The 21,607-nt window shown below is 49.6% G+C and overlaps 5 protein-coding genes across 5 annotated transcripts; 2 read left to right on the top strand and 3 right to left on the bottom strand.

Annotated features, from left to right (window-relative positions):
- Positions 1-5,996: 5,996 nt before the first annotated feature.
- On the top strand, positions 5,997-8,027 carry BCR38DRAFT_111355 (adenosine/AMP deaminase). The gene has a single exon (XM_040853381.1). The coding sequence runs from the start codon at positions 6,200-6,202 to the stop codon at positions 7,910-7,912; it is 1,713 nt and encodes a 570-aa protein (XP_040710663.1). The 5' UTR covers positions 5,997-6,199; the 3' UTR covers positions 7,913-8,027.
- Positions 8,028-9,389: 1,362 nt separating this feature from the next.
- On the bottom strand, positions 9,390-10,435 carry BCR38DRAFT_461435 (isoflavone reductase; the record flags this gene model as incomplete). Its single annotated transcript, XM_040862528.1, has 3 exons — positions 9,390-9,610; positions 9,663-10,284; positions 10,337-10,435. 3 exons carry the CDS (start codon positions 10,433-10,435, stop codon positions 9,390-9,392), a joined length of 942 nt encoding a protein of 313 aa, XP_040710662.1.
- A 3,683-nt stretch (positions 10,436-14,118) lies between these two features.
- Positions 14,119-15,313, bottom strand: BCR38DRAFT_478477 (uncharacterized protein). The gene is made up of 2 exons (XM_040863108.1): positions 14,937-15,313; positions 14,119-14,820 (listed from the first exon to the last, which is right to left on the bottom strand). Exons 1-2 carry the CDS (start codon positions 15,039-15,041, stop codon positions 14,371-14,373), a joined length of 555 nt encoding a protein of 184 aa, XP_040710661.1. The 5' UTR covers positions 15,042-15,313; the 3' UTR covers positions 14,119-14,370.
- Positions 15,314-16,026: 713 nt separating this feature from the next.
- BCR38DRAFT_450146 (pyridoxal phosphate-dependent transferase) lies at positions 16,027-18,294 on the bottom strand. The gene is made up of 2 exons (XM_040861352.1): positions 17,060-18,294; positions 16,027-16,862 (listed from the first exon to the last, which is right to left on the bottom strand). The coding sequence occupies exons 1-2, from the start codon at positions 18,170-18,172 to the stop codon at positions 16,440-16,442; spliced, it is 1,536 nt and encodes a 511-aa protein (XP_040710660.1). The 5' UTR covers positions 18,173-18,294; the 3' UTR covers positions 16,027-16,439.
- A 780-nt stretch (positions 18,295-19,074) lies between these two features.
- On the top strand, positions 19,075-20,539 carry BCR38DRAFT_461433 (BAR domain-containing protein; the record flags this gene model as incomplete). Its single annotated transcript, XM_040862527.1, has 3 exons — positions 19,075-19,110; positions 19,192-20,464; positions 20,517-20,539. The coding sequence occupies 3 exons, from the start codon at positions 19,075-19,077 to the stop codon at positions 20,537-20,539; spliced, it is 1,332 nt and encodes a 443-aa protein (XP_040710659.1).
- Between the last annotated feature and the right edge of the window lie 1,068 nt (positions 20,540-21,607).

Raw genomic sequence — 21,607 nt, 5'->3', positions numbered from 1 at the left:
TCAATGGGTCAAACACACCACGTGGAAGTTCCACCCTGAAGCCTGGAGTTTTGAGATAGCAAGGCTATTCTTATTGAGTGAGGATATCCCTATTCTTCTCTTAGCTTCAGGACATGACTTAAGTTGAATCAACATCTTATCTTAAGCAATACTCAAAGAAATTCCCGATTTTCAACTTATGGCTAAGGTATATAAGTCCTTGAGTCAATAATGTCGAATATCACATGTGTCCAATCGAGTAGTCGGAAGTGCGTAAGATTGTATATGAATGAGGTGTATTGTTCTCTGTGTTCTCTGTTCTGGCGAACTCCCGTTGCTCTGTCTTTTATAGATTCTTTAGAACATATCGGAGGTACATTGTTCAGGTATCTGACCCTTAAGTGGACAGTAACTTTGGTGTTACTTTTGAGAAAAGGGGGTCCCCTCGCCTGCTGAACTTTAAGTGACAATAGTCTTCTCCAGTGCCATATCATTTCTGAACCTAGGAACCAGGTGCCCTATCTGACAATACTGAGCACCAGATTTATATGAAGGCCAAAAAAAGATGTTTTTTTTCTTTCTTTATGATGGTTACTTCTGGTTTTGGGGCGGGGTTTTGTAGCCCTGTACTTGGCCGTACCTTCCCACCTAGTCCTTTCCACATAATGACCGCCCTCGGTAATTTTACCAAGGACCTTGTGGTAAATCTCATCCTCACGCTTCCGATCTCTTCACCTCTAGATATCTCATCCTGACAGCTTATCCTCCGAGTCCTTCATCCACAACGTACACAGCAGGTGACTCCACCTCCCTGATGCCGGGCTCACAATTACCACGGCCCTAGGCTATCCATAGCCTACGAGAGTTCCCGCCTAGTCTCCAAAGTGCTTCTTCAATGTGACTGTCGACATGACGTATTCTGAGTGAGGTGGAGAAGGGCTGAGGTATTTGCCTCTAGGTATTGGCCTGACGTGACGGTGGTATAGAGCGCCGGCTTAAGGGATCTGAGGTCGACAGCAACGACCCTCCACTGTAGAATCATGCTGTAAATAACGATAGTGAGGTCCTAAATTGATAAAACGAGTGGGTTGAATAAGTGACAATGCCTTAGAAGGCTAATGATATTTCGCCTCATACTGAGCACCAGATTTATATAATAATATTAAATACGCCGTAGGTGTTAACCCTCGGTACCTCTACAAGTACTCCCTTAAGGGGCTATAGATATAGCGGGCCCTTAAGCCGCGTCGGGCGGTTATACAGGTAAACTTGTAGCCAAACGACTACTAAACCTCCTGTCCCTCCCTAAGTCTGTGCTACAACCCCTGCCTGAACTACCAATAAGTGTGGTAATGTGGCACTTAAATTCGTCCTCAGGGGTGGGATGCTGCTGATGTGCAGAAGATGCTCGACTATTTTTTTGTCGCGACAAGTCGTAGTATCTGCTAATTGAGGTTCTCGTCGAGCGTATACATCTCAACCATACGCTCAAGTGGATAGACCGTAACGTGGTCAGACGCTCGCAAGAATCGCGGCGAGAGGGCGTGCTGCGCGCCTTCTATCGTGAGGGGACGGGTTCGCCGACGAGCGTTATCGGAAAGGCGAGGTCCGATAAGGGGTCGGATTAACGATTCGAATTCTGGACCGGCAGATTTATATATGAAGGCCAAAAAAGGATGTTTTTTTTCTTCCTCTCTGATGGTTACTTCTGGTTTTGGGGCGGGGTTTTGTAGCCCTGTACTTGGCCGTACCTTCCCACCTGACGTAGGGACGTAAATAACTATTTATAACAGGGAGTAATACTCTGGACTAAATATATCCTTATACACCTTGATTAGTTATATGTAGTGCTCCTGGAAACTGTAGCTATCCTTCTCTCTAAAGTTGGTTCCCCAAGTTTCATTTTCGAAGGTGTGGGAGTTTCCACGCCAGTTGGAGTATAAACAGCTACAAGCTCACCGAGGGTGATCTGCACTCATTGATTAAACAATAAATAGTCGTTGGCCAAAGGGAGAGCCTACAACTAACTACACGGCAGAAATAATGATCGAAGGAATATAGTTATAACCCGAACTAGTTGCGAAGCTACGAACTATATGAATGTATTTACCCCTGGATCCTCAAAAACCAACCTACGACCCCTAGTAATTAATAATACGAAGTATCCACACCTCTGTTTTATAGTCATATACTTATACTGCGGAACCCGTTTTGATCCGTGCTTAGCTGTATATCGAATCGGCACTATCGGAGTTATTACCAAGTGCGGTAACTGGTTTCTCCAAGCAGATCGTTTATTCTCTCTCGATTAATTGTTCTATCTGGTATATACAAAGAATCATACATGATTAGTATTATATGGGGTTAGTTTTTTCAATTAAAATGAGCAGCACCAGCATACAACTAGCGAAGGTCATAACATGTCAAAGTGCACACACACACTTTGCCACGGGATCCCAAGCTACTCCTGTCGACGCGGTTGCCAGACTTTCAAGCAAAATTGTAGCTAGAAAAAGAATAAATTTATCAAGATAGGACTGTCAGTCGGCTTCGATATTGTCGTCGCTCTGTGTTGAGACTTCCGTAAGCCTGCTAGAGATCTCTGCACAAGCAAAGTACGCGGATATGATACAAATCAATTGGCCCCACTACAGTGTGTCAACATAGGCGATTGTTCCCAAAGTAAAGAGAAACAAACCGTGACGGGGGTTCAAAAATCGTGATTCGTATCAAAGAAGGGACGGTGTTGAATGCGAGAGGAACGTGGACAATTCCATACCTAAGTCCGAACCCTGCGCAAAGACTGTACTTACTAATACCAAAGAAATAATCAAAAAAGGGAGTAGAAGGCTTCTTACGGCTCAGAGCACCGGGAATGAGCGAGTGTGTGTGTGTGTGCGTGTTGGGGGTGATACAGAATAGCCTAGTGGCAGTGCATTGCCTGGTCAAAACAGCCCATTCATCGCTTGCGGTCCGGGTCTTCATGAGTCTCGCCACCGCCCTAGTTAAAATAAAGCTCATTCACCTGAAGACTGCAGCCGATTTGTTTACTTCAATATATTTGCCCCAGTAGCAATTTTCGGCCCCCAAAGTGGTACTGTGGCTTGACTGGTCTCGACAGGGCAGCCAGACACGAGACTGTTCGACCAGCCAGATGGGGCAACAAATTGAGTGACTTCACCAGCCCAAGGGCAAAGCACCGATTGGACGCAATGTTGTCGTCCGCATGCAAATTTACGCCACAACCCAGTTTAGGGGGTATAATCAGGGCACCAGCCACACCGCTGCTCCCCAGTTTCTATACCACTCCAAGATAGCAACGTGTGTGCCCGTCACACCCATGGATCACGCAAATGATCTCGCGATGATCCCGACTCCGCTCTTGCAGCTGCACTCATCCAGCTACACCCTTGTTATCCCTCCGTTGCATTGCTGCTTTAAGAGAGATGAGGTATTTGGGGGTAAAGGAGCGTGCGAGGTTGCACGGCTGCGAAGAAGGAATGCATTTGGAATCAATAGTTATCCGCCATCCAGACTCCAGTCTACGCCACTCATCTCTATAGAGCCCTTAGGTTTCCCATCATCTCGCGGAAATTGACGAATGACCTCAGAATCACCAGCATCCGCATCTCTCCAATGCCAAGACCCAGTTGATCCTCCCTTCCGCGAGCTTGACTTCCTGTAGGAAATGAGAATTCGCAGGATCATTCCGACGCAACGTTTCCAGACTTATTATTCGGCCCGCTTAGTAGTGGTCGAGGCCCTCACAGGGTAGAGTCCGAAGAAGTATCCCCCGAAGCCCCTCATGTACCCCGTACAATCTAGGTACGTAAGGGAACCTGCGGTCCGCCATCATGGGGATTCATAGAAACCCTTGTCGACAGCCTCGAAAAAGCTTGCACATGTTCGTAATATAAGGTCCTCACACGAAATCCGATGCGTCTTCGGAAATTAGGTTTAGATCACTCATGGCCACTCTTCCAACTCGCGCTTCGAGACACTCACACTCCGCCAGACCATTTGCTATCACAACTTCCCTCCCATCCGGTCAGACCTAGCGAATATTCCAATATTCCTTTCAGCAAGAACACCCTGTTTCATCAAAAAATCATTCGTCGACTTCAAGCCTGCCTTGGCATCAACAAGGAGGCCGAGTCCCGCTGCTGAGGCGTGCTGAAGCCCGACCCTTCACCCCTGATTTACCCAGAACGGATTTTCCAGAGCTTTCGGTGTGACAGTGAGAGCCATGAAGACCACTTGATCCGAGGCAACCATCATTCAGACTCGGATTGGGTGATGGTAATTTGAGGGCGATTCAGCAGAAGTTGCAGAGCGAAAAGGGGGTTGCGTCGTCGTTGCAAACACGTTCGATCTGCACACCATATCTCTCGCACTCGCAGCGGCTCACGGTAGCATACAGGAGATTATGCGATACATCTGACTACATGAAGCTGCATTTCACCACATGTCTGTGGCATCGGCGTGACTTACTCGGAGTGCTACGACGATAGGTGCGAGATTGCCGATCTCGAATTCCCAGCTAGCTCGTGAGATCTGACTGATAGTAGTATGCGTAGACTCAGCTCGTGAGAATCGATCTCTTTTCCTCATACTGAGAGCTATTGTGGGGGAGTTGCTGCGTTTCAGCAGATGATGAATGGACAATCCAAGAGGCCGACTTTTGAGTGGACGTAGACCTTGTTAAACGAGGTTTATAAGCAGCGAAACCCGCCTTTGACTTACCGTTTATCGTGCCTAACCCAGATTAAGTTATGTTTTTAATTTTACTAGAGCAGATAATGAACTAGATGATATCGTAATTAGTCAAATGAAAGATAATGGGCCTCAAAGCTTTACAAACATCGGTGGCCCTCACAACCTAGCAGCTGCGGCAGAAGTGTTGCACGCACTGGACAGTAATGACAACGGCGAGCTGCAATAAATATTGGAAGACTCCTGATAATGTGAGTTCTGTAATCCTGTAGTATTTAACGCATAACACCGGTTTATTTCTTCGCGGTGCTGGATAGAGCGCCCTCGAGAACTGCTCTTGAACAACCCATGGCTAGCGCAATACGGCAGCACAGAGCGACAAAACTGGATGACAATGCCTCAGTCGTTTCAAGTCTCAACATTCAAGACCTCTCAGTATCTGCCCGAACAATTTATGGTACCCGAGGTATGTTCTAAGCCTCTACAAGGTTGAGTCACAAGAAAAGACTTGGCTTTTTGAGTGAATGAATCATATTCTGATTTAATAGCTCACAAGGTCTCGAAAGATGCAACACCAGCCTGAGGAGTGGCCGCGAGTGCTTGCTATGAAACGATCTACCATTGCGCAAGTTCGAGTGGGAAGAATGGGAGAAGCCGAAATAAATACATTTGAGTCACACGTTTGAGCCACGAAAAAAGCGCAAGACTGATTGGCTATGACTGGACATTGTCAAAACGGAGCGAGCTTCTTGGTAATTGCCCATGCAGGACATTCCAGACTTAAGCCATGCGTTGAAGCATGAAGCATCGATCTGCGAAGCATAGGGTTTCTTCTCATATGCCTTGTATGTTTTGTCGTAAGAGTATAGTCACTTGCCTTTTAAACCAAGCTCATCGGGGGTGGCCGACAGATTTCCCCATGTGGAGATACTGAATCTACTCATAATCGACGAAGGTCTGCTTTGCTGGAAGTGAAGAATCTATGAGTCATTCGGCCTGCCTGTCGGTCAGAGAAGCATGGGAACCGTCGTCATCCGTCGGACTTCAATGTCTAACTTCGGAAACGGTGATGCTGCGAAGTCGTTTAGCTGGATGTTAGTTGTCGAGTATGGGGGCTTAAATGATATCAGAAGGATATTGCCAACTTGCTGTAATGACTGCTAAGTCAGCATGGAGGAAAGAAAATTACGGGCGAATGAAGCTCACAGCAATGTACATAGTAGTGGAGGGCGCTAGGAAGTTAGTGCAACGGTATCCCTACCTCAGGGCTGAGCGCGGTAGCAGCCGGACGTCATCGGATCCACCCCCGCTGATGGTGCGCCTTCTTGTTGACGAGAACAGAAGATTTCGTGTAATCCGCCTGAACGCTTGAGGTGTTGGAAATTACTAATCAATCTTGTTCAGTATTTTCCAGCTGGGAACGTAAGTCACTGCCCCGCAATGAACCCCAACGGTAAACGGATTATCCAGCTCACTTCGCCAACCTACCAACACAAACATCCCAACTATGCCTTTTACCGAGGAAGAATGGGACGAGATATCCCAGGATATCCCCAGCCCCGAAGATGAATTCATCCAGAAATACATCGAAGGTCGCGAGGCCCTGATAGCGCAAGAAGATAAGCAGCGCAGCGATGCCTCATTCCGCGCATCACTCTCGCCCATCGCCCAGAAGGCCTGCGACATCGTCTCGCGCATCCGTGACGAAGAGAAGTCGTCAATCTGGACGCCTCAGCTTGAAGACTCGCTGGCCAGGACCGCCGAAAACATGACGGTCTACCCGGGGATGATGTTTTCACTGTCTAAGTCACGCATGGAGTCGACCAAGCTGTGGAAAATCGTGCGCCAGATGCCTAAAGGAGCCTTGTTACATGCCCATGCGGATGCTATGGTCGACTTTGATTTTCTACTGGATGTGCTGCTGAAGACGCCAGGGATGCACATCCAATCTTCCAGTCCTCTGACAGATGCCAAATCCCGCGCTGGGGCGAAACTGCTCTTCCGGTTCCGAAAGCAGGCGCTAACAGAGGGCGATATTTGGTCCGACAGCTACAAGCCCGATACGCAAATCCTGCTTACCCAGGCCGCTGATGCGTTCCCGGAACGGGGAAGACCAGGGTTTCTCAAGTGGCTGTACAGCCGATGTACACTATCCCGCACAGACGCCATTTCGCAGCACCATGGAGTCGACGAGATATGGCAGAAGTTTATTGCATGCTTCCGTGTCGCCAACTCTATCATCCACTACGAGCCTATCTACCGGGCGTTTCTGCGCCGCCTGATGAGCCAGCTGAAAGCCGATGGAATCAACTATTGCGAGCTCCGCTTCTCGTGGAAGCTCGACTACTGCCTCCAGGACAGCGAGACGCCCGAGACAGACTACACGGCCATGATGAGCACGCTTGACGAGGAAGTCAAGAAATTTCAAGCTACCCCTGAGGGCCAGGGGTTCTGGGGCATCAGGACCATCTGGGCTACGATCCGGTACGACGCTACACGCAATATTATACAGGACATGGACAACTGCATCACCACCAAGATAACGCATCCTCACATGATCGCCGGCTACGACATGGTCGGACAAGAAGACCTCGGCCGTTCCCTCCGCGACATGCTCCCCGAGCTCTTATGGTTCCGTAAGCAATGCGCCGACGAAGGCGTCAGCATTCCCTTCTTCTTCCACGCGGGCGAGTGTCTCGGCACGGGCAACACCACCGACCACAACCTCTATGATGCCATCCTCCTAGGCACCCGGCGCATCGGCCATGGCTTCAGCCTGTACAAGCATCCCTTGCTCATCGATCTGGTCAAGGAGAAGAAAATCCTCATTGAGAGCTGCCCTATCAGCAATGAAGTCCTCCGTCTATGTGGGTCCGTTATGAGCCACCCACTACCAGCGCTACTAGCCAGGGGCGTGCAGTGCTCCCTCTGCAACGACGACCCGGCTATGCTGGGCCAGGACACAGCGGGCAGCACGCACGACTTCTGGCAGGCGCTGCAGGGGTGGGAGAATCTAGGATTAGCGGGACTGGGCTCGCTGGCGGAGAATAGCGTGCGCTGGTCTGCGTTCGAGGACCAGACGGCCGACGAGTGGAACAGGGACGTCAGGGAGGCCTCGGTGGGGAGTGGGCTCAAGGCACAGAGGCTGAAGGAGTGGGCGATTGAGTGGGAGAAGTTCTGCCTGTGGGTCGTCACCGAGTTTGGGGCAGGCGAGGAATAGGGGGGTTAGGCAAATAGAGACAGACGGTCGCCGTCCGGTTTGGGTCCGGCGGGCTGATGGATTGTCCACTCGGAGTAGCGATGATTCTACTTCTCGAAGATGATTTCACGGCTCAGGCAACAGCTTTCATTTCAACGCCCGATGTGCGAGTGCAGGAGGGCTTGTGCGAGTTGTCGCTGAGGCCGAGGTGCGATTGAGTTACGATAGGCTGCTGACCAGACAAGATGGATCAGCGGCGGCGGGCATGTGCAATCAGCATCTGACATAATCCGATGAGGCGTAATTGGGCGTTTGGCACATGCAAGACGCAAGCAGGACGTTTAGTTTGGTGACGTTTGGCGGTTCTTACGATTTTAGGCAGATGGATTTTCCGATTTGGAGAGATTGGCCAGACGGGCAGGCAGAAAGAAAAGGAGCGAAAAGAAAGAACAAAATAACCAAGAGACACGAAACGCCCATGGTTCAACAGCATATGTAAATGCATGCGGGCATATAGACACTTACATGTACGGCCATAGATAGAACGACTGTACGGCGAAGTTGGATGAATATGGGGGTTGCCACGCCTCATTTGCTCGGACTTCAACGACAGACGGGCCTGATACTCAATTCAAACCAGCCAAAAAGAGATGCATTTTGAAACCGCGCCATTTTAGGAAGGCTTCTAGAAGCCACACGTAAGACAGGAAAGACCGGTGCAGCCCGCTCCTCGGCATCAGCCTGAGAGGCAGGGGTGGTCGCGGCACCCAGGTTGCCGTCTGCCATGTCATGTATAGCGCATCTTGATTAGAGAGCCTGTACGTGTGATGAGATCTCGCCAATGACATCGTGCATTGTTCGGTGAGGGTATTGCGACGACCGGGTGGGTCGGATGACCTGCAGCGGCAGGCTTCGCTTGGGGATCCCTGGTTTCCAATCATTGCATTTTTGGGCCAACCCCCAGAAAGAAGAACTGCTGTGTGTGTCGGTATGATACAAATCAAATGGCTGGCTTGGCGACGGGGCAGGGCGGCGTCGGGTTTGTCTAAGTAGGCGAGCGAAGCCGTGTCATAGTAGAAGTTCGTTGAATGAAAGCATGTTTGATATTTACCAGACGACGGGGACAACAAAGGCATTTGTGACAGGCTAGAAAGATTAAAATCAATGGCAATTTTCAAAGTAACAGGTTGAGTGATCACGACACGGAAAATGATTGGCCCATAAATAGAGTGATGTTGCAAGCATTAACGAACTAAACTTGTTGGGAGATAATAACACGCTAGATGCTGAGTGCAGGTGACGTTCCTTCTACCGTTGCGTCTCCACCACGAGATAATGCGAATATTGGATCCGGAGCTGAGTTTGTATTGTGTATGGGGTTAAGGCCTTGTTAGTGTCACCAAGGCTAGAGATGTGAGAAGGAGTTGCAATTATTGAAAGCATAGCTGGTAAAACAGAGTTCGAATGAGAGAGGTCTAGAAAAGGTGTACTGGAAGGATCATATGATCGGTCCCCAGATGGCGGCCAGCCACTGTCCAAGGCCGACAGGTTCGAAGTTTACCAGGTTGTTGAGGTTTGCCTCGGAGTAGTTGTAGCGACCGTTGGCAGTCTGGATGAGATGCTCCATTTGCCGCCATCTTTCCCAATTTTGGTTGTCTTCGTAGTACTGTTGCCACGAGAGGAGTAAATCATAAGGCCGCCAGATAATCTCGAACGGCACTTCATCTCGTTAGTCAATTGTGGTATCTAAAGGGAGAATTGGATGACTCACCGCCTCTTGTCTGTTCACAAAGCTCCGCGAGCCGCCTGGTGGATAGATGAGCACCGCGCATTCTGAATTCGCGCGGCCAATTGTCGAGGCCAAGTTCAACAGCCGCGGTGACGAACCTCGCAACATCGTACACCGAGATCATGATGATCTGTACCGGGTGTCCTTGAGCGTTGGTTTCTGGTATCTCAGCGGTGCAGTTGCCGACATCGATCATATAGTCGCCCTGTAGCTGTATATGATGACTGGCCCCCATCTGGTAAGCCTGAAGGCCCCCAGGTGCAAATCGTTCGTAAAAGATGCCGCACGAAAAGACGGTGAAGCGCATTGGGTGACCGCTCGATGACGACAAACGTTGAAGCCAATCCCGGGCTGTGGATGACTCTCGGTCCAGGGGATCTTGGGTATTAGTTGGCCTGCGGCTCAAGGCTCCTTCGAACTCGGACGGAACGAAGCACCGCACTCGGGCTCGCCGTGCCGCATCGATAAGATTGAGCTGTGCAGTTCCCGAGATTGTGGATATAACAAGGTGGATGCCCATCAAATTGTATCGAAGGTTTTCTACATTGTCGTAGTCAACAACCGACACTTGACACCCGTGGGCCGCTTCGAAGCCAGGATGCGCCTATATTTGGATCAGATAACCGCCCTCCTAGGAATATTCTTGATTTAGTTACGTTTCTGGAGAGGACCAGGAGTGGGTGCTCAGTTTGGGACAAAGCCCCAGCCAATATATTGGCAAAGCCGCCGGCACCGGCAATCGCAATCCGCATCATGACTGTGTTTGCTTTTTTGGACATGATGAAAGTGAAGTTGAGTAGCGAAACCACAGGTTATTTAACACGCGAGAATGGAACTGGCAATGGTATCACTTATTTAGGTTTTCCCCAAAATAAGTGAAACGTCCTCGCCATGAGCGAATAATAGACCAGAGTCCCCCGCGGCGTACTTTGACATCGAGCTCTAAATGAGTCAAGATCGGGGGTCTCGACACCCACTCTGTTGGGGTACGTTTCTGAGGACCCTGAATACCTAAAGTCACACCCTCCCAAGCTATGATACGAGCGCATCGTGTGGTATGGATGGTTACGTTTGCTTTGTACTGTATGTCACTCGTCGGGATCAAGGACATGCCTCAGAAATACTCTTCCCGGGTTCCGGTACCGTGCGCCGTCGAGCCCTCCGTCTCTTTCCCTTCAGTTGTACAGCTTTGTCCTCTTAATGTTGCAACAACATGGAGTGACATGTCGGGCGCTCCGGTGATTTGCAACCACTTACAGTGCACTGGTTGAGAGGCGTCCTTCCCTAACACCACTCGAGATGGCTTCGGCAATGTAGATCCTGGTCCATGGCGACGGTGAGCCGAATTTCTGCAGGGATTGTGGGACTTCTTTGAAGGACCCTTGACCCAAAGCGATGACTGGCTATCCCAAGCTCCTTGAGCTGTCCCGTGGCGCATCGCCATGCTAACACACCCGGATTGATGCCTGGTATATCCAGTACAGTCTGGTGCTGTTGAGACACGTCAATTATCGGTACGAAAGCGCGTGTTACTGATAACGCGGATAGCACCTCTTGGAAGGATTATCTAGGAGCCGCGTTGCGCTCATGAATTTTCATAGCGGCAGATGGTTTTGTATACAGGGCTGAAGTATGCTGTGCCAGGAACACCCGCCTGTCTTAGATCATCTTGTGGGGGTAAGCGGCTGTTGGCAACTCGGTGAGAACTAGGCACTAGCGACCCGCTCGAGAGGCAGAATAAGGACTGTGAAAAAGTTACGAGTCGTAGGTCATGTGCCAGATCCAAGGAAGTGGTCGAGACTATCAATTCTGTATGTGAAAGTGACCAGAAGCTGTAGATGACATCAGGGAATAAAATGGTGGGTACTAACGATCACTAGACGGCCTAATAGAAAACCCCGTGGGGCAGGCCAGATCGATTCAGAAGCTGACATGTTATGTAAAAGCGGCAGGTAGCTGCAAGAACATGTCGTTCCTGGGTAAAACACGTCTTGGGCGGTACTGTTTCCACTTGATGGAACAATTCACCGAAGAGCACCGGATTCCACATGAATCCCGAAGCTAGTATGAGTGGCTGGTGGAAGGTGGGATTGTAGATGGTTCGAGTGAATCAAGGAGAACAAGGATGGGAGCCTTGTGATGAACGCAGTGATGGACGGAAGCCTCGTCGAGAACCGACTTTGAAAAGAAGGACAGGGTCGGATATCAGCGATTGGTGGAGACCCGTCGATTAGTGCTCGTCGCGCATGGGAAAATGAGGCTACTACCAAGCCTCTCAGCCCCGGTGACTGGGAGCCTAAGATGGTTATGCGGCGTTATGCTGAAACTGGTATCATCTCCAGAGGGTAGTCGGGCGGTTCGCATAGTGGGGGCCGAGAATACAAGGCTGTCTTGAAGTTGGTGATGCACTTGTCGTTCAAGGTTGAGTAAGGTGAGGTTGAACGAGGCTCCACACATAAGGTTGACTGCTGTGGGTCCACTCACTGGTCGTTTAACAATCAATCAGGAAGCCGCGTTTCGCTCCTTCAGTTGTTTTTGGTTGATTGATTCTATCCCCAGCGCGTATTCGACTCACCCATCAATCATCTGGACTTGAAACACTGCAGCAGTTGTTTCGATCTATTGCGTCTATCTCCAAGGAGTTCGGAAGAAACACGTGTTGTCGAACGCGTCTCATTAGTGACAAACCGTGATGTCCCGGGTGAATCACTTATCACCAGCCCATGCCATGAGTATGCAACTTGCAACCTGCAATTTCTGATTCAATATGTGTGCAGTATTATACGGACTTAGTCCATAACGCTTCTCGGCGGAAACTGACCATTCAAGTTGCTGGGAAGCTTTACAGAAAAACCACCCATGTCCCGAGCTTCCAGGCTCGCGGCCGGGGCCGTTGAAGACAGGAAAATTGATGTCCCAATGAGGTATGAGTCTCATAGCAACGCTATTGCGGGGTAATTCAACTACCAAGGTTTCCGAAGTAACCCCTGCGAGATGTCCGAATAGAATGTATGTCAGTACAGATCTAATCACAATACCTGACCGTACGCACTTTCGACGCAAAATAACGCCTCGTGAAAGCTGGATCGCTTTGCATGCTTACCGTAGCAATACCCGCAGTATATAGCACAAAACAACTCTGGTAATCATAGACAACTCGAAGAACTGTCTAGTGGGAAAGCGGATTCCCCACAAACTACCCAGCAGCGTTTTATTCTGTAAGTGAAATGGAAAGTCTGACCCTCTGTCGAAACCTGTGGTGTAAAGCGCTACATAACGACAAGGCCCGGCAGACAAGCTACTACGGTAAGCGCCGAGAATATCCAAAACTCTTTGGGCGCATATATGGCTGCTCTTAAAGCAGTCGAAGCATGCCAACATATGTGCCATCCTTGCTGCAAACCCCCAGGGAATGTCGGCCGAGGAGCCGCATCCAGCCCAGTAGTCCCGAACCTATATCCTGCTTGAGACATATAGCGGCGGGAGGATTGGGATCACCTTGCAGCATATTCCTTCATTAGCAAGTCGTTGCGTTGATACTTAAAACACACCCGAATCGGCCCGTCGAGACCACGGCATCAACTCCAAGTAACGTGGTATCAGACACGAGCAAGTATAATCCATTGTGCAGTCATCATGACGATGCCAAGAGAACAGGCCTGCAGAGGAGGTGTACTCGGCTTGCACGAGTTATCATACTGATCCTACAACCTGAAAATGCAGCAATGACCTGCGGTGAGACGGAATGAGGAGCCGGACAGCATTTCACATGCTTTCAAGCATCTTACTTCACCACTATGACTGTCTTCCCAATTGACTGCGATGGCGAACTTTCGGAGATCCTGGTTCATATGCGTACGAGCAAATGCCCTATGTATGGAGAGGGACGGACATGCCGAACCGGTCTGGACACTTGCTACCCAGGTATCAGATGTTTTACCGGTCGAAGTGGTATACCTGAAGTGGCTCAGGGGCGGCCCATCAAACGAATATATTGCGATCTAATTTAACTTCGTGCAAAATAACTTGAATCCTGCTCATCTGAGGTGGGAAGCCTCTCGACATGAACGCAAATTCATGTCGAAAATGCGTTTGCGTCATGGTCAGAAACATCTCGATGTATACTGCATTCCGAACTATCTCATTTTGGGCCGACTAAGCGAGTTACATTTCTGGACAACGACATGACAAAATTTTAATTCAGGGATAGAGGTGTTAAAATCGAACCGTCACAGCTCATTCCGCACGACCCATCCGTACATTCTCAGGAACGGAAAATAGTTTACAACGATAAGGTATGTGAACCGATGCCGGGCAGGCTTCGTGAAATTTGTAGCGCAAGATGTGACCTTGACATGGCTTGCCACGAAACTAGGAACCTGGTATAAAGCTAACAAAGTCGACACCGAATATGTGAAATATCTGAAACACTGTTCGTAGTTGGTATCAAGTTCATATTCACCACCGGTTGTCTGCAGTACTGCATCCTTATACAGCATCTATCGAAATAATGTGGTACAGTGGCAGAAGGTTGAATACTAAAAGTGAAGCTGATAGGAACAAGTTGTATTACAACGTTCTGAGATGCTATTGGAGCCTTCTCCACCCTTGCTGCATTATCCTTAAGGTATTATATTGATGTCTGCACCCGTCACTATCATTCTTCCGCCCCTTATTCACATATAATTGCTCAGGGCTTGGCAGCGTTCTGATCGGCCTCAGCCTGCTTCAAAATGTCATGCTCCGCGCCGCGTTGAGAGGCCTTGGCTTCATCATGTTGCTTTTGATATTCAGCCTGTGCACCCTTGTTGCCAAGCGCATTAGCAGTAGTTTCTCCGATGGCTGCAGTGGCACGCTGGACCACACCGTCCTTGACGAGATCATTAACCTGACCTTTCGCCTCTTGCTCTTTCCCCTGCTGGTTTTGCTGCTCACCGGCCGAGCGAAGGCCTGCGGATCCAATGGCTGAACCAATAGCCTCCTTTGCAGAACCGACAGTTTGATTGTACTGGCCGGCTGCTCGATCAGGGTGGTCTTGGCTGACACCAGATGCTGTGGCAGTGAAGCCGGGACCCTTCAGAGTCGCGTCAGATGCTTCTTTCTCAGCTTGGCCCTTGTCTTGCCTAGCTTGGCCGTGTGCCTGTTTACATTAGCTAAACGTTCGACATTGAAAGAGTATCATATTGTAATATCGACGATGCCATTGTGCGGGAATGAAGCATCTTGGATGAGCTGCGAGATTTGGGGTGCACATACCTGATCGCCAGCGCTGCCGGTGACGTTGCTCAGAGCGGACTGGACGGCGCCAGTGGCTGAGTCGACATATGACTTAAGGGTGGAAGTATTATCGTTGGCGGACATGATGACGGGTTTGTTGATGGTCTGAATGAGTAGGTGGGAGACGGGTCAAAGATTATCGGGATGCTTTATTTGGTGTATTTCGATTGGGAAGAAATGTGCACACGAGGAGTTTGAAGTAAAAAAGTCTGGGATGGCATGGGATAGCGCAAATATTTATATAGACTCTAACTCTGACTTGAATTCACATAACAGGAAGTCCCATCCAGAAACCTTGGCAATGACAAAAGGAATTTAAAAATGTCGATCAATAGTGACATGCATTTCTACAAGCCCGAATGTCTGATGGCATGTGTGTGTGTGTGTACCGCAGTAGAGCAGGAACATAGCATGACGTCACTGTCCACGTGTGGGGGCCTAGTGCCGTCTGATGGCAACACCTTTGACGACATGTCAGTCAACTTGCTAACTTTGGAACTCGCATCGCCGCCTTTGTGTAATCATGTGGGACTTGGGGTTCTGCGTTGCCGCGAAATACGTAATACAGTGATTTCCTTGCTGCCTGTGGTCTGAACTAGCCGCCCGTTTCTCCCCAGGACGAACGAAATGTCTCCACGAAAATACGCACCTCAAATATCTACAATAGAAGCATCAATGGTCTGCAAGGCACCTGTCCTCTACAGTCGCCTATGCTAGTTACAACGCCAGGGGTATGAATTGACGACTCGAATCACGGGGGAAGGGGGCAGCTTCTACTTGATATTCTCAACGATGAACCTTGCTGGTAACACTCTTGACCAGCGAAGTTGACATGACGTTCGTGAGGCGTTGCATTTGCATGTGTTGATCCCGAAACGCTGGAAACAATGAACGGGGAGGCTTACAGAGACGGTCCACATTTCAACATTGGTTGGCAAGCCCCGCATCAATTTCAGCTCGGGCGAGCCGTTCAAGCGCTTGCTTCGACCCGTTGATGGTTAGCAGAATCGACCCGTTGATGGCTAGCAGAATTACACCATTTTTGGTCAACAGAATGCAGATTATACAGAGATCATGTTCATTGATTGGCTGGATAACAAGTTCAGATATATTACAGCGCGTTGGTATTGATGACGTAGGCTCATAATCACGCCTTGGAGTCGAGTCATATTCCGACATCATGTTGATGCTCTCCTACAGCCTGCCTAGCAACCTTCAAACATGTGAGTATCAGAAGGAAAATATGCCCGCTCTGTTATAAATGTACAATGGAGGTCGAAGTTTCCTCCGTTTTGCGCCCGAAAACGATCGTAATCAATCCAAACCAAATCACGTTTGTCAACTACGTCGTTGTGCATGTTCATCACCATCCAAGTGATGACTTGCCGTTTCGATCCCCGAAAGAAACCTGCCGTATTGTTGGCATTCAAGTGACACTTGCAATACGGGAATGCGCTCCCAATAACAAACAGTGAACAAGCACTAGTGCTGGCTCCACTCAATGGTGTTCAAGTCGATGCCTTCTTGCACCAATTCCCATAAGGGACTCAGCTCCCTAAGGAATGTTACCCGCTCCTGGACAGCCTTGAGGACGTAATCGATTTCGGCTTCAGTTGTGAAGCGTCCAATGCCGAATCGAATACTACTATGCGCACTCTCGTCGCTGTTGCCCAAAGCTCTCAAAACGTAGCTTGGTTCCAACGAGGCCGATGTACAAGCGCTGCCGGAAGATAGTGCAATGTCCTTGAGAGCCATGAGAAGGGATTCGCCTTCAACGTAAGCAAAGGAAACGTTGACGCATCCAGGGTAGAAGTGGTCGGGAGCACCATTTTGTGTGGTGTGTTCCAGAGACAATAGACCTTTCATCAGTCGATCAGAGAGGTACTTGATGCGCTTCGAATCATACTAGGTGCGAGTCAGCGATATGACCAGCTAGTAACCCACAAAGAAGTGGTGAATCATTGTCAAATCAGCCGCATGTGCTGTATTACAATAATCGACTCCAATCAAGGAGTTCAGAAAGCCATGCACGTTTCAAGCAGTTTCTCAGGTGTGAAGGAAAACGAGCAAGACAAACGCAGAAAGAGGAATTTTCCACGTACGGGGAGTTCTTCGTAAGCAATGCGGCAAGCCTCGCCAAAGCCAACGACCAAATGTGGTGCAAGCGTACCACTTCTTAGGCCACGCTCCTGTCCCCCACCGCTGATGATGGGATCCAATCTGACTCTTGGGCGTCTGCGGACGTAGCAAGCTCCAATACCTTTGGGACCATAAATCTTGTGCGACGAAATGGACATCAAATCGATATTCATGGCATTGACATCCATGGGGATCTTTCCGACTGCTTGTGCAGCATCAGTGTGGAAGAAGACCTTCTTGGAACGGCAGAGCTTTCCAATCTCTTCCAGAGGCTGGATCACACCGATCTCGTTGTTGACGGACATGATGCTGACGATTGCGGTTTCCGGTCGAATCGCAGCCTCAAGCTCTTGCATGTTGACCAATCCATCATTTTGCACTGGTAAATATGTCACTTCGAAGCCTTCATCTTGGAGATGCCTACAGCTGTCGAGAACGCACTTGTGCTCCGTCTGGGTTGTCACGATGTGCTTCTTCTTGCCCGACCTTCCGAAAAACCTCGCCACACCCTTGATACTCATATTATTACTTTCGGTTGCTCCACTTGTGAATATGATCTCCTTGGGGTCAGCTCCGATGAGTTTGGCAATGTGCTCACGCGCCTCTTCGACAGCTTTCTCGCTTTCCCAGCCGTATGCATGGGTCCGCGAATGGGGGTTGCCATAGACGCCGGTCAAATATGGCAGCATCGCGTCGAGGACTCTGGGATCAACAGGCGTCGTCGCTTGCATGTCGAGGTATATCGGTCGCTGTCCCTCGTCCATTAAAGTGGCCTCCTTCAGAACCTCGGCCATGGGGCTGACGGTGGCATTCGCGGGATTGCCGGAACCAGGCATGACAAGCTCGGCCTTGTCGTTCATGAAATCCTTCTTATCCAAACGAATGGCCGTCTCGACATTGACCTGCGCATTGTCCCGTTTCGTTTGCGACACATAGCCTCTCCTCGAGGCTCGAGTTGCTGCTGCTGATGCGACTCTCGATAGCGCGGGGCTTGTACGCGTAGATGTAGATGATAGTGATTGTTTGAGGCCGAGGCGCGAAGCCTGCCTCAAAGCCGATGATGCTACATTTACCATCGTAAATCAGGCCCAAAAATCAAATGAGATATTCGAAGAAATGGGTGGCGAGTTGAAGAGGGAAGTAGGAAAATTCCACAGGAGCTCGACGCCAACTATAAATCAGCATCATCGGAAATTCGACAAACATCCGAGTTCTTTCTTCCGGGGAAGGTTGCCCGCCGGCCTCGGAGATAAGACCGGAGCGGAAGAAGCATGGTTCCGCAGTTTCCAATACACCTACTCTTAGATCCAACCCTCGGAGTTCGGAGCATCGGTAGATGGCCACATTGCCCTGCCAGGGCTGAGCTTAGTGCCTTGAGTGACGTCGCTTGATTTGTCGCCAGCTTGGAATGTCTTGGCATTCAGTCGAACCTGACTGTATTGGGAGTGACCTCACGGCACTTTCGGCAGCAGGCAAATTTGACAGTGAATACCCTCCATGTAGATGCTCGAATAATCAGACGACGGGACAAATAGAATCATGTTGACCTTATGAACTTTGACCTAAACCCCTATAAACCGACTTGAAAAAGAAACAATCTCTCTCTACACATTCTCACCCACAGCCCCTCCTCCTCAGCTACTCGCAGCCGAGCCAACAAAGGAATTTCAGCAGTGCCTGATCCGCCACAAGCCACACGAGCACAAGACGGCAGCGGGTTTGTGATGACCCCGAAAACGAGCGCTTCCTAGCACTGCCACGAGTCCGTCGTCATCACAGAGCCATCCAACAAGTCTACTAAATCCTACCAACGCCCACGCTCGCGACCCCAAACTGTCAGTAAGGCTTTTCCATCAGTCTTACTGCGCTGCATTCGACATCGATTCCCGCGACGCTAGCTTCGAGCGCGACCATCGCCAGACAATATTTTACATCCAGCTCGCCACATTTATATCCCGCCATCCATTCCGCCGTAGATATGAGCTTCCGAGGGTTCCAGAAGACCGTGACCCGGGTAAGTGCGAATGCGCCCAGCGCAGGCAGCTGTCTTGGATCACAAGGAGCCACAGGCTGACCAGATGGCTTCAAATGGCAGGCGCCGCAAACATTTAAAGCCAAGTTTAACTTAGGCGAACACACCAAGGATGCCGTGTACATAGACGCTGAACGACGCTTCCAAGAGCTGGAAAACGAGACGAAGCGCTTGCACGATGAGTCCAAGAAATACTTCGACGCCATCAACGGCATGCTCAATCACCAAATTGAGTTTAGCAAAGCTATGAGCGAGATCTACAAGCCCATCTCAGGTCGTATGTCGGATCCCATGTCAGTAGAGATCCAGAGCAATCCTGAAGGCATCCGCGCATGCGAAGAGTACGAGGCCATCGTCAAGGACCTGCAAGAGACTCTACAGCCTGAACTCGAGATGATAGATTCGCGAGTCGTCCGTCCTGCGAACGAACTCCTCGATGTGATCAAGGTCATTCGGAAAACGGCTGTCAAGCGTGACCACAAGCAACTGGATTATGACCGACATCGTCAAACGCTGAAGAAGTTGCAGGAGAAGAAAGAAAAGTCGGCAAAAGATGAGAAGGCCATGTGGAAAGCCGAAAGCGAGGTGGAAGTGGCGACCCAAGAGTTCAACTATTTCAATGACCTGTTGAAGGACGAGCTGCCAAAACTCTTTACGCTGGAGCGAGAATTCATTCAGCCCTTGTTCCAGTCATTCTACTATATGCAGCTAAACATTTTCTATACACTACATGAGAAGATGCAGCACTGCGATATCGGATATTTTGATCTGACGCTCGACCTCGAAGAAGCATTCAACAGCAAGCGCGGCGATATTCAGGAGCAGGCGGAAAAGCTTACTATCGTGCGATTCAAGACCAGTGGGCAAAAGAGACCCCCCAAGTACGGTCGGCCAGCTTTGGAGGCGGGAAAGCCACCGGCAGCAATCACCGCAGGACCTTCCACAAACTCCTCACCCGCCCCCTCACCCGCCCTGACGTGGAAGCAGTCTCAAGCAGAAGTTTCTGAAACTCCGGAAAACCCTCCCCCGCCATACTCAGTAACAAATAAGCCTTTTGTATCACCTATGTCGCCACCCCTGAAAAGCCCCATCTCTCCAGGTCTTGCGATGGCGGCTGCAGCAAAGGCAAAGCCACCTCCGCCGAAACCTAAGCCTAGTCGTCTTAGTGGAGCACCGACTGGAGCTGAGATAGTTCACGCGTTGTACGACTATTCCGCGCAAGCGGAAGGTGATCTCAGCTTCAGGGTTGGTGATGCGATCGAGATTGTAACGAGGACGCAGAACGATAATGAATGGTGGACTGGAAGATTGAACGGAAAGCAGGGGCAATTCCCAGGTGAGACCGGCATTGTCCAGAGAGTGGATCAAAGCAGCTAATCATTCACCAGGCAACTACGTGAAACTGGGCTAGAAACCTCCTCTTCCCTCCATCCCACGGCCTTCTCGAACCTAATGCCCAGTCTAATCACGACTGAAAGCACACCCTTCGGCGGCAGTCATACGCAGACGGCTGCGGTGGATTCAGACGATTAGGCACTACTCTGTCGCTGTAGTGAGAGCTGGTAAATGCTCGCCAGCGTATGGAAATTAACAAGGCCAGAGAGCCCGAGAGAAGGCTAGAAAGCCTGAGAGAAGGCCAGAGAGCCCGGTGGCGGCCATTTGCGGCGGAGATGGCAAAAGTCGAGATGCCTGGAACATAGCTGAAGAGTAAAGTAAATTGTTAAAGCAAGTCTTTCAACTTGGTCATGAGCTAGTACAAAAGATTCAACCCGTGTTGGTCTGTTAGGGACATATACAGGCTGCAAATACATCACCGCCAAGGTGCTGCTACACAGACACACCAGAAGTTGTCTGTCAAGCTGTTAAGTTTCGATAAACCACTGAATCCCCCTAAATAGCTGGCTCACAAAATAGAGCAGAGTAAAGGAGAGGGAAATTCGATGAAACAGATGAGAATACGCCCCCGAATTAAGGGCATATATAAGCATTGTGGATGTAGAAAATCAACCGCCTCCAGGAACTTAATCTATCCTACCGACCATATGTATTAAAAATCGATACGCTGGGTTGGACCGATATCAATTACCACTACACCTTTTGCCGCTTGACAGAGGGACAGTAGCCTTGAATGGCTTACCGGTTCTTCTGGCAGAGTAGTTGTGGTATGAGTGTTGAAGTAGTATTAGGAAGACCCATAATCGAAGAGAATTGAACGGTATTGTGGTAGGTCTGGATTTCAATTAGACGCTTTGGTAGGCAATTCTTTGAGGCAGGTTGGCTTGCTTCTGGGGGTTTGGATAACCCTCGACTCATGGCTCAGTGGAGACTTAAGACAAGAACACTACACACCACTGATAACGTCTAGATGCGTGACTTTCTCTTGGATCACCATCGGTCCTGTATCTAAGCCGGCAAAATTGATCTACATTGAAGGTCTTCACTTTGAAAACAATCAGACAAGTACTCTGTTATATGTTCG

Source organism: Pseudomassariella vexata, assembly GCF_002105095.1.
Source record: "Pseudomassariella vexata strain CBS 129021 chromosome Unknown BCR38scaffold_20, whole genome shotgun sequence".
In the NCBI taxonomy this organism is placed as follows: Eukaryota; Fungi; Ascomycota; class Sordariomycetes; order Amphisphaeriales; family Pseudomassariaceae; genus Pseudomassariella; species Pseudomassariella vexata.
This window is presented reverse-complemented; position numbering and strand designations above follow the sequence as displayed.